This window comes from Electrophorus electricus, chromosome 12 (assembly GCF_041902795.1).
Source record: "Electrophorus electricus isolate QZ-2024a chromosome 12, ASM4190279v1, whole genome shotgun sequence".
NCBI classification, from domain to species: domain Eukaryota; kingdom Metazoa; phylum Chordata; class Actinopteri; order Gymnotiformes; family Gymnotidae; genus Electrophorus; species Electrophorus electricus.
The window spans coordinates 2,610,545-2,622,979 of NC_137508.1; the positions used below are offsets into that span (position 1 = coordinate 2,610,545).

The 12,435-nt window shown below is 40.0% G+C and overlaps 1 protein-coding gene across 1 annotated transcript in view; it reads left to right on the forward strand.

Moving 5' to 3' along the window:
• prim2 (DNA primase subunit 2) overlaps positions 1-12,435 on the forward strand; it is a 44,273-nt gene that overhangs the window by 13,795 nt on the left and 18,043 nt on the right. The window contains exons 8-10 of the mRNA XM_027000512.3: positions 7,002-7,069; positions 9,861-9,933; positions 10,733-10,918. Coding sequence (XP_026856313.2) covers positions 7,002-7,069; positions 9,861-9,933; positions 10,733-10,918 — 327 coding nt within the window. The remainder of the gene's footprint in view (positions 1-7,001; positions 7,070-9,860; positions 9,934-10,732; positions 10,919-12,435) is intronic.

Consider the following 12,435-nt stretch of genomic DNA (forward strand, 5'->3'; position numbering starts at 1 on the left):
CTCCCAAAATTGGAGAATCCCAATACTCCAGAACAGTAATCAGATATTATATTGATTTAAGAGGTATGTGCTTAATCACACTTCTGTGTTTGTTAGTATGTAATTTTCCGTCAGTCATGTAAGTCTCAACAAATCTAGTGGCTTTACTGTTCTGATAGTCTTACTGGTGTAGGAAATTTCCACTCTTGGCTTCGTCATGCCATCTGATGAATAGTGAGGAATATGGATCCTTTGTGAGCTGCAGATACCAAAGTTGATTTGAATCCCATGCCTTTAAACTCTTGACTGGCAGGTAGCAGACTAGGTATGTTTTTCAAACTTAAGCTGGCAGCTTTACCAGTGTTGGCTCCTGTCTCATCTAAATTCAGAACAAAGTGTGTTTTGGCTATGTAAACTGACTTTGTTTAAAGATGGGGTTTTAAGATGTGTAGACACTATGGTAATACACATTAAGATGTGTAGATGCTAATATGATAACTTTGGCACAGTTCCACTTTTCCTTTTTAGATACGGAAAGCTTGAGTTTTGACTGACCCTGATACAGAACTGACATTTTTTTGCTTGTTTGTAATTGTAGTTCACTTAAGATGGCCATCCAAGAGTACCATGCACCGACTACTTGCACACACCCTACAGGAAGACATTAAATAACTTTTTTAATTGTATTATACTTATATTCATAATCATAGGATCATATCATAAATCATATATTATTTGTGTGTGTGTACACACACACAAAGCTCTGGCATCTTGTCAAGGAAATTCCTGTTTTTTAAAGGATTGTACGTTATTGTATTTACTGTCCACTAGCTATTTGTCATGCACTTGCTTTTTCACAAATCTTTAATTATTGCAGAAGCAATGAAAGGGAGAATTAGAATAATTCATTTTAGCCTCAAATAATAAATCTAAAGTAATCATTTACACCCTTTTCTCTGTTTTATATATAAAGTTTGGGTTATGTATGTATTAAAAGGTCTGGGGATCATAGGAATATGAAATAATGGTTTATTAACTGCCAAGAAAGTGGTAATGGACCTTAAATGAGGGTCTGCTTACTATTTGTGGTAGGCTGGGTAAAATGGCTTCAGGGAGACTAGCGCTTTTTGCCCGTCATCCACCCGGTTCTGAAATTCGGTTTTAACTTCCATATTGCCATAGTTTTCTCCATCCCTTAGAAACACCCGAGTTAATAAACCTCTTGAATATTTTAGAGCTGTAATTATTGAATGTAGAGGCGCTAATGTTTAAATATTTAAGGCTTCCTCTTTTAGTGTGGTGACAACATTCAGAAGGCTATTCTGCATCATCAGGGCACTCTCTAGGGATGCTCTGACGCCACCTAATTATTGTCATGTTTTGTTGGACATTTTTTCCCTTTCCACTTCACTACTTTATGATCATCTCCTTGTAAGACTGAGTGTTTTTTTTATTCTTACTTTTGAAAGGGTACATTTTTAGGTGGCAAGATATCTCCTTTACTAAAAACTGGACTGTGTAAAGAAATGTAATTTGCAGTCTTTCCGTTCTTTGTTCCATGCTGATCATGGATGTTGGGTCACCTTTAGTTTTGGTATGACGAGACCATGCATCAACTCATTACCAAGATATGCTCTCCTACCAAAGGTATTAGAAAAGATGATGTAATTTGTAATACTTTCAAAGTCTATCTTTGGTTTGCTTACTTTGAATTATAAGAGGATGCCCACCAATTTCTGGTGGTTATCGCAAATTCATGTTGTTCCACCATTATGTCAACATTTAGAAGTCTGAGTGTGCTAGTCCTTTGACAGCCTGGGGTAGTGGTAGCTCAGTGGTTAAGGTACTTGACTTCTTGTTGGAAGGTTGCTGGTTCAAGCCCCACCACTGCCCTCAAGGGCCTCAACCCTTAATTGCTCAAGTTGTACATAGTCATAACCGTAAGTCGCTTAGGATAAACGCGTCAGCTAAATGCCATAAATGTTTTCCTTACAGCAGTCATCTTCAGATTTTAATTTCTCCAAGAAGTCCCCCCACCTGACCGACTTTCATCACACAAGAGTCCCTCTCTGCGAGCCTGGTGCCTCTTGCCATTTCCATCATTCCCCCAGTAATCGCACCACCTCCTTTGCTTGCTTGGTATAGTAAAGGTTTTTTTTGCATGCTGTTGGATGTTTTGTTTAATTTGTATTCATCTATTTATTATTCTTGGAGAGGAAGTTCCAGCACTTTTGGTAGAACAACCAACTACAGTAGAACCAGGATCCCTCTTATAATACAAGTCAAGTCTGATACTTGGAAGGATTGATCACTGTGTTTTGGTTGGTATTTCTCTAGGCTGGGGAAATAACGCGGCTGCAAAATGCCGTCTGCTTTCTTGGCCCCTGATATAGGGAGTGGTTCCTAAAGAACTGTCCATCTACATTATGCTGTGCATATCAATATGTGTAATATTAAATGCTAATACAACCTATGGCTAATTTTTCTGGTATCCCCTTAGCATCCCCTTGTGCCTCATGTTAGTCTTCTGACAAGCATTTCCGTATCTTGGTTGTACAGATACCCCGTCATGGATTGAAACAGTTAATCTTGTCAAGTCAATTTTGGTATTACTGATTGCTTATCGAGACACTGGTGTGTCTGTCAACAAGAGGAGGGTGGTTGCTGCTTATTTCCAGACCGCGGTAATCCAATACTCGATAGCCTATCGCGGGATTTAGAAGAGAAACAGCAGTCGTTCTTCTTTACAGTATCTGCGTGTCCATCTTTGGACATGCAGAAGGTTTGTTCAAGCTAACAGGAAATGTATAGCTTGGGAACAGACAGTTAGGACTTGAGTAGAGTGCACTGGAAGATGCTAAAATGGTTTATTGTATTGCAATACAGTTCAGCTAATTTTTGGTTTAGTACAAGTTACCATGACCAAATATAAATGTATAAATATCACAACCTCTCTTCAGAGTAATACATTCTGGTGATGGATACTGCATGTAAGAGTCTCTGTGAGTCTCTGTTTTCTCAATGTTTCACATTGTACAAGCCTTTGGAGGCTTTGCATCTGCAAATTAAGAACAACCCAGGTTTATCAAGTGGTGGTTTAGCATGTGCTTTCAGCCTTTAGTTTGAACTTCATCTTACAGTAATGTAAGCTGCTTATGACATTACATGAAATGGCAGTTTTCTAACACTTCTTAACCCTAAAGTGGAGGAGCAGACTGTAATAATGATTTGTATATGTGAGCAAAAACTTCTGACCATTTAATTATCTTCTGCTTTGTTTTTCATAGTTATCCTTGTCTAGTTTTGTTTATAAAATGGCTTAAAGGCTTAAATGGCTTTAAGTGTCCTTTACTTTTCTGTGTGGAGGTTTCCAGTGATGAGAAGGGTCATCTAGATATATTTTCATTGCATGCTTATCTTTCTTTAAAGTAACTTGTTTTTCTAAACCCTACTTTTGTGGTGTTGTGATTTGTAGTACATGCCGTAGCCTGATGGGGGAGTTGTCTGTTCATATTCAAGCTTGTTTTCTCTGTAAGTGGTTTGCATCGACACTTATGTTTCTTTAAATTATTTTAGGCTCAGGAAAATTATACATCAGTGTAGAAACTATTATATTATAAAAATCTTGTTGAAAGTAAGTAGATGTTTGCACTCCATGTTTCTGGATTAAATATTTACAAGTTAGAAAATTACAAATGTACAAATGAAGCTCTTATTTTAGGTACTTGACATTGATGATGTTAAAGTATTAAGAAGCTTTTTCAATTTGGTGTTAATTGTCCAACGACGTTAGAGAATGTTTGTTTAGTTATCAGGAAGAGCCAGAGACCCGATGGAACCCGCTCTGTATTTTCTCACTATTGATCAGTTTCTGTCCTGAAATAGGCGCATTTGGCTTTGCTCTTTGCCTTCAAGTGACTATAAGGGCCAAAGAAGCTCATGATCCAAAGAGCAGACTGATGACAATCTGTTGGTCAATAAATCACACTGACTAATAGGACCCATTCATATTTAAGCGCTCCTTTGTCATTGAATGTGTTTTAACCTCCGCGTAAACAGAGCGCAAGAAGATGATACAATCATGTGTCTGCATGTATGCTGTGGGTTGGACTGGTCTTAGTGTTGGCTCTGGCTGCACTGTATTTCTTGTTCTTACAGTTGTTTTTCGAAGATCTAAGTAGTTACTTAGGTTACTTTTATTACCTTTGTTGTTGAACAAAAGCAAAGTACAAAGATGTTATTCTATTCACTAGTGCTGCTTCTCATTTATATTGTAACTGGTGATATTTCGTGTTGGGATAGATGGCATGGCTGTCGGTCATTAAGAGGGGTATGCAAAAGCACTGGCCCGGCCACTGTCAGCAAAATGACCAGGGACAATATCTGACTGTTGCTCCACTGGTTACGGCACTCCATGCCAGGACTTCAGTTATTGGCACGTCACAAGGGGGTGATTTTTTTAAATTGGGCTGCCCTTGAAAGATAACGAGCAACTACTGAAACTCTTATTTGCACAACAGAAACAGGAATTTGCCAAAATGTTTTTTGAAATAAAGTTCCTAACAGATTTAATTATCGCTCAGTACTGAAATGTTTAATAAAAATGAACATCAATCCCACTTTTAGTTTCTCTGCTCTACTTTGTGTCGTTATCTTGCTGCCAGGTGGCCTTTCGCCTATTTTTTAATTAGCGGCACTACTTTGTTAAATAGTAATGCCATATTTGGTCAATGGCTCATTATTCTGCATGCTGATCTATGTCTGTATAATGGAGGTGCACGCGTTTTCTTCCTTCAGAAATGCTGACCACTTAGAAACCCTCGAGACTTGGTGTTAGCTGGCCATTACCATGCTCATTTGAAAACATTTGCTTTGCTAACTGTTGCATGTAGTCACTTTGATAACTAATGCACTGGTTGCAGGTGTGCAGTAGAAGGCAAGATGCTTTTAAAACAGGTTCATCCATCTAGTGTGTACTTTGTGCTGTGCATATAAATAAAAGGTTGACCGTAGAAGAAAACGGCCACAAGCATTATGAATTGAGGGAGTACTTGGTTGCAGTGCTCTGATGTGCTACTTGCTGTATCTGACTTCTGTCATGTGTCAGTTATCTTGATCAACAGCATGGTAAGACTGAAGTCATGATTCTGGCTCCCTCCTGACAGTCAGTGAGCCCTTGTGAATGGTCTGTGTTTTAATGGCTTCACACTGCCATGGTGCCTGGAGATGATGATATAGCATGGATATGTAAGCCTCACTTGTCTGACTCCTGCTGTTTTCCTGTGTTTTGATTGTTAACATAATTTTGGTGGCACTGATCACAAAGAAAAATTAACAGCCAAAAAATTCAGTAAGGAGAATTCATATACCAGTAAAGTGTGATTTGTGTAAATATATATATATGCAAATCTAAATTAGGGCAAACTATTTTCGAATTTTCAATATTGTCGTGTTGCAAATTCAGTTAAGGGCTACCCAGTGTGATCATTATAGGGCCTTTCACAGTTTTGGTCATGTGGCCCTTTTCTTGTATGAAAGTGAAGTGCTGCATCTCATTGGATGGAGAATCCTAATTCTGTTTTATGTTTATAGAATGGTTTTGATTCATGTATATGTTGAGCTTTTCAGGCATGCATGCCAACAAGATTTTTTTTTTCTTTTGTACTTGAGACAGCAGTGTTTCATTTCATGTAACACCTTTAATATCTAAACAATTTTTTGCTTATATTGGCTCAAAACCAAAATATTGCCAAGCGAATGCATTGATCTCTCTTCTGGGAAAGGATTTTTCACTCTCTACTTGAGGGCATGTCACATGTACCAGTTTCTTTTTCATTTGCCAGACTTAAAAATCTGTTATAATCTTTTCAAGTTCTGTTGTGTTTGTTGTTGTTGTTGTTGTTGTTGTTTTTGTAGTTAATTAGTAGTAATAGTGTGGCCAAAACCTAGAGGGTTAGATTGCTTGTACAAATTATTAAATGAAGGCAAAGCCATTTAAAATGTGATGTGGTAATGGTATGTAACAGCAACGTATCAATAATTTGCTTCATATTATCACAGATGTAAAGTATATTGGATATCACGATAATGTATCAGCACAAGGCGACTCGTGACAATTTGTACCTATTTATATCCATTTTGATATATTTATATCTCTTAAGTGTGCTGTAGATTTGAATGCATGTTTTGGTGCAGTGGATGTGTTCTCTGTGCCTGGGCCACTCCTGAGCTTGAATGAAATTGTTTTTGCACTAGAAACAGATTGCTGCCTGAGTTGCAATCAGTTACTGCCTCAGTAGTTTGACCATGTCCAACCCACGACTTCTCTTCGTTACAGGCCTCGTTTTGCTTCAGTTAGCAGATATGTGGCTACTCCTCCTCCTCATTATGTTATCGTAGTACCACCCCCACCCCTGAGGAAAATTGGATCACATAAACAAGACAGACTCCATATTATTGCAATAGAATTTGCTTTGGTTCGTAATATGTAGATCAGTGCCCACATTTTATCACAAGCTGCCTGAGCCACCCCCAGCTAGCCATGCGTTTGAGTTCCTGGGGTGTCTCAGCTGGTTTGGGGCTTGGGTGGCCGTGGTGGATCACGTTGTTTGGGTGCTCTGGGAAGCTGGGATATCTTGGGAAGCTAAGGTAGCTGGGGTGGTTTGGGTGGCCTAGGTAGCACTTGCAGCACCATGCTTTTTGACATTTGTGACATTGCCTGATTATTACTATACATAAAAATATATATATTTTGTTAGTTTGTGGAATATAATGAACAGAAGGAAAACCTTTATTTATGTATGGTTGGTTGGCCATAACTTTGGTATGATGACTTAAAGAAAAGGGACTTTACATTCCAACATGACTTACCTTTTTGTTTTAGGAATGTTCACTCTGTCATGTTACTGAAATGTGCACACCTCCATATATATTTGGCATTGGCTGATTGCACAACTGTTAAAAAAAAAAGAATAAAAAAAAAAGTACTTTTGACACTTTCCAATGATTTCATGTCTTGGCAGCTGACGGCGAGATCTCTGCCAGCCGTGCAGTCTGACGAGCGACTCCAGCCTCTGCTGAACCACCTCAGGTAATCTGCCTCATTAGAGTCTCTTCCGTCTGCTCTTGGGCGCTCTGTTGGTTACCAGCACAGCACGGTCATTAGTGTCACGATTCATAAGCAATTCCACAATTGCGGCGCTGTCTCAGAAAAAGGTTACACAAGGTGTTTTCATTTTGAATTGAATTATGCTGCAAAGAACACTTGGGGAGAAAATGGCAGTTGTCACAATCACTGGCAGGCTCCACTTTTTCAGTTTTCTCTGGGGTTTCAGTGTGGGTCTGAGCCAGCTCCCGGTTGGTTGGGTATTATCTGACTCTTGCCTTTCCATAAAGGCAGCTAAACCCAGTCGTTGCATCTCTCCTGCACTGGTGTCCACGTTGTCCCACTGAGTGGCTCAGCATGCCTGGAGGAGAAAGTTAAGTGCAGAACATTAAGAGGAAAACATTGATCTTTGTGGAATAGCGGACACCACAGGTGCATCTCTTTGCTGGTGGAGAACAATTTGTAGTCTTTCTAAACCAGTGAGAATGCAGATGTACTTATGTTTATGTTGGGAGTGTTCTCTGGGCTTTTCTGTCCTAGAGACTGGTGGTGTAGAAACTGTTGAATGTGCATCCAGTGTGCTGCAATCTTGTCTCTGTTTCGTTTTCTTTGAACTTCCACTCTTTATTTTTTTTGTTTGTTTTCAAGCTGTTAAAATAAATCACTCAGTGCTGTCAGTGCTCCATCCTGGGACCTACTCGTATAAACCTGTCTCCTCTCTCTCTCTCTCTCTCTCTCTCTCTCTCTCTCTCTCTCTCTCTCTCTCTCTCTCTCTCTCTCTCTCTCTCTCTCTCTCTCTCTCTCTCTCTCTCTCTCTCTCTCTCTCTCTCTCTCTCTCTCTCTCTCTCTCTCTCTCTCTCTCTCTCTCTCTCTCTCTCTCTCTCAACTCGTTTTGCTTGCCTTCAGATGGGCCGTGAACCCAGGCACTTTAATTGGACAGGTCTGTCGTAGCACGGAGGCACTGATTGTGGCAGTGATTTCTTGCTGTAATGTCCTTTTGCCATGTGTCATCACTGGTTGGGGTAGATAAGACACTTGCGTAACCCTGAGCAGTGTGGAGACATCCCCAGCTGTTCTGAGAACAGCGGCTGGCAAGGACACACTCATTCACGATATTCTATACAGTCTGAGTGGGGTCAAATGCTTAGAGCTTTGTAGTAAGAGCTGTGTCACTCTGGAGAGAAACCTGTTCCACACAAAATAGGCCTCCATTGTAGCTTTACTGAACTTTGCGATTTTTCTGAGAAGGATTTAATGCTCCTGTCTTCATGGCCAACAGGAGAAGGAGGAGTATAGATGGCCAAATAACTTAATTGCTGGGAAGATTTTGGAAAACTCCTTTTTATGTATATGATTACATGTGTTATGGGAAATTGATATTGCATGCTTTTTAAGCACATCCGAGTTGTAAGTGTAGAGATATCAGATATTATTGTATATTAATTTTAAAGGACTTATTTGAGTAAATATTGCTTTGATCTTTATTATTATTTTTATTTATTTCTTTTAAAATGTGTTTCTATTTGTTTAGTATACTCGTCAGACTTCGTTCACAGAAACATGGTATGCTTTTAACGGGGCTGTAAATGCGGAGTGTTGTAATAATCTCTCAGTGCTGCTACTGCAATGACTTCTTGTCCTTGAATGTCAGGCAGCGATTATGAAGAAGCGATTATACTTAATCTCTGGCGTGCTGTATCCAAATGTGCTATTTGTCTTTTTATTTCAAGAGGAAATTGCACCCAAAACTCATGTTTTCATGTTTGGATTGATTGACCGTCACTGATATTCTGAGGGGGGGTGTTTTTGAACTGCAGTGTTTACCAAGATAGGGAATGTTTATTTCCTGGTTTTGAATTGCAAGACTTGTCAAAATCTGGTAAAGCTCAAATGGGAGCATGTGGCAGGCCTGAGTTCGTAGTGGTTCAGAAAGCTTTTTCTTACAGCATGTCTGTGACATGTGGGTCAAATATTTAAAAGCAATGTGATTTTCAGGAAAAAATGTTATTTAAGAGAAAGCTCTTGGTTTTACTATTACCTAAATAATCCCAGGTTTGGATATTGCATTTATGGTTCGATAGTTACAGGCTTAAATGCCATAAACTTTATTCCTGAAATTAGGTTCCCACTAAGCCAATGACAGAATCATATCTGAACTACTGACCATTGAAACGTGTTAGAAAAATCCTTACTCAGAACTTTGGCAAAATATACACCATATTTTTTATAATTTGTAACCTTTATAAAAAAAAGAAAAGCTACGTCAATAAACTATGGCTTAGACTTACCTGAAGAGGTCTGAAGTCTGCCAGTATTTTTCATAATCAGATGACAACAGTGCCAGATGCCCCAAACTAGTAATTGACAAATCTGATAATGCGTTACCTAATGAAACATGATAACACATTAAATCAATCTCTGCTGAGAGAACTGTTTTTTGACTTTCACACCGCCAAACAATATAGCCAGAACAGCTTCCAGCGTACATCAGTAACGGCTACCTCGCTAGCTGACGACCAAATTTGGAGGGGCATATCGGTCCGTTCGATGTTCCGCCTGTCTGTCTGCACGTCCATGTAAATACAAATGATATATGTACTAATTTGTTAAAAATTGCAGTAACTTGCCTGTGGGAGGGGAAATACAATTTTATTACTGGGATCAAATTTGGGGAACATGCATTAATGGAATTAATGATGGAATGGAAACTTTCAGAATGATGCCCAGTCATTCGCGTTGATACCCAGTGGCAGCTTTGATTTGCTCTGTGTTGCAGCCATGCCTATGTGGGCCAGGACTACAGCTTCCAGAAGAACATTGGGAAAGTTTCCTTGGAACAGATTGATCCAGTAAGTACTTGATAGAACGTAATGTAATGTAAGGTTAAAGCAAATATTGGAATGTTTGGGTGACACCTCGTTGGGGGTCGCGTTTCTTGACGATCCGTTTGAGCACTTCTTTCTTCACAAAGTTTTGTCAATTTTTCTTTTCAGTCACTATACTCTAAAGTATACATAAAACTATTTCCTGCAAAGTAGCAGATCACATATGTCAGACATTTGAGAGCATATCTAACGAGGAGAAGTGAGATGTCAGAGAGTGGTACCGCCCTGTATGTTGTCAGGACAGGAATGCCCTATGTGGCGCGTTTCTCTTGCCAATTTGGGGGCTAGTGCTGCTTTAGTTAACTGCTGTTTGAGCTTCAGGCAATGTTGTTATCCTTCAGTTTTTACTCTTATTTTGGTATATTAAAATTAAGACAGCTAATTTGAAGATCTCTTGCAAGAAGCATCTTTTTAAACGAAGGTAAGTTTCTAAATTAGTAAAGCTGAATTTCCTTCTGCCTGCAAAGCTGCTGCATTCACTCAAGCAGACACACACACACTTTTCTTCAAAAACGTGTTTGACATTTTTTTGCTTTTTGGCTATGCTTGACCCTAGACTTATGCAGGGCCCTACCCTTATGCTGGGCTTAGAGTTGAAACTTTTACACCTCTGCCTTCATACACCGATCCAGTGTGCATCCCATGTAAATGCTATTTTATATAAGAGCTGGCAAGCAATAGCCAGCAGATGTTTGCGTTGTGCACCTCCTTTGAGGTGTGCTTTAAGAAACGCCCTTTCTCCCTCCATCTCTGCCTCCATCAGCTGTCGACCACATCTTTCCCCCTATGCATGAGGCAACTCCACAAGGCCCTCCGGGAGCAGCACCACCTGCGGCATGGCGGACGGATGCAGTACGGCCTCTTCCTCAAGGGCGTCGGCCTCACGTTGGAGCAGGCGCTTCAGTTCTGGAGGGCCGAGTTTGTGAAGGGCAAAGTTGATTCCGAAAAGGTAACTTTAACTGTCCGCCTTTTGCTCTACGTCTTCCTGCCCTTGGACTCGCTGGCTGCTCTCGCGAGTTTACGAATATGGTGTCTTGTCGTCGTGCAGATGGCCTTTTCTCTCCTTTGTCCTTTAATTATTTTCAAATAGTGAAGGTCACTCAGGCATACACTCTCATACCGAGGGGCGATGCCGCAGAATAATTTGGCACCTTTTTTTGTGTGTCTTTAATTATGAAACTCGGAAGAATGTGGGTGTGTGTGTCCATGGTACATTTAACAAGAAAATTGCACTCCTGTGCAGGGTTCTCCATCGCGCTCCTCCTCTCACCTTGTGCGCGGATGTTTATTCGCAATTGATTCTCAATCAAGGAGGTGCTAATGAAATTCACATCCCTACCTGAGAACGGCTGTCCTGTTGGGCACACATTTGAATATAATCCGTGGATGGGTGTCTCCCGAGAGCTGTGTGTGAGTGCAGATGTGTCATACTCACCGCTTTGGTAGAGCAGTTCACTGCCGTCTCCAGCTGCCCCTGACTGAACTGGAGAGTTTTCCTCTTACTTTCTACTTCTCCTGTTCCCCCCCCCCCCCCTCAGTGTGGTGTGTGTGTGTGTGGGGGGGGGGTTTGTAAAGTTGTAATTTAATTAATTAATTTATTTATTTATTTATTTACTGGCAATTCAGTCACGTGTGTTGAATTCCTGTGGTGGAAATCATAGTATGTAATCATTCTATATATTTGGAGGAAAATGGAAAACTGCTGACTAAGCATTTTGGGGTTATTTGTTTTTGTTTTTTCTCCCCTTTTTTCCTGTTGAATCTGTTTCAATATATGTGAGATTCATAACGTACTTTGAATTAAAAATGGACAAATATTGACAAAGCATGTGAGGAATTGCTGAATTGGTGGCAGAACATTCTAGAACAGCACTGCTGAGCATTTACAGCTGAGGAGTAAAAGTCTTTCAATGCTAACCATCTGCAAAATGCATCAAGATGGCAGATTCATTTTAATGCTAAAAAAAATGCTAACTGTGATTTTTCTTAATCTTGCACAGTTTGTGGATTAAGGAATCTTGATATGGTTTTGGCCGCATAAACAAAGGGAAAACAAATGGAACAGGAACTGTTGCGGCGGTAAGCCCTTCTGTCTTATGCTGCCATTTCCTCCTGAGCTGTTTTATCTTCTAAACGAGTGTAATATTCAGCGAAACTCGTGGTTTAGAGCTTGCTCTCCACAGCACGTGTGCCGAACAATGCGGCGCTAGTAATGCCGTGATGGGTTGTTGCTTTCCACTGCGAGTGGAGGTGAACGTCTGCACCTGAAGTAATCTAAAACCAATAAAGCGCACAATAGATCTGTCTGTTTCTGCACACACTGCACTTTCTGGTGCCATCTATGAAATGGCATGCAATTTTCTGTGACAACATTGTAAAGGCAAAAGGGAGACAAATTAAGCTCGTTTTCAACAGAATAGTACATTTCCATTTTGCCGCAAATAAGATGTCACTTGGTGTGACAAA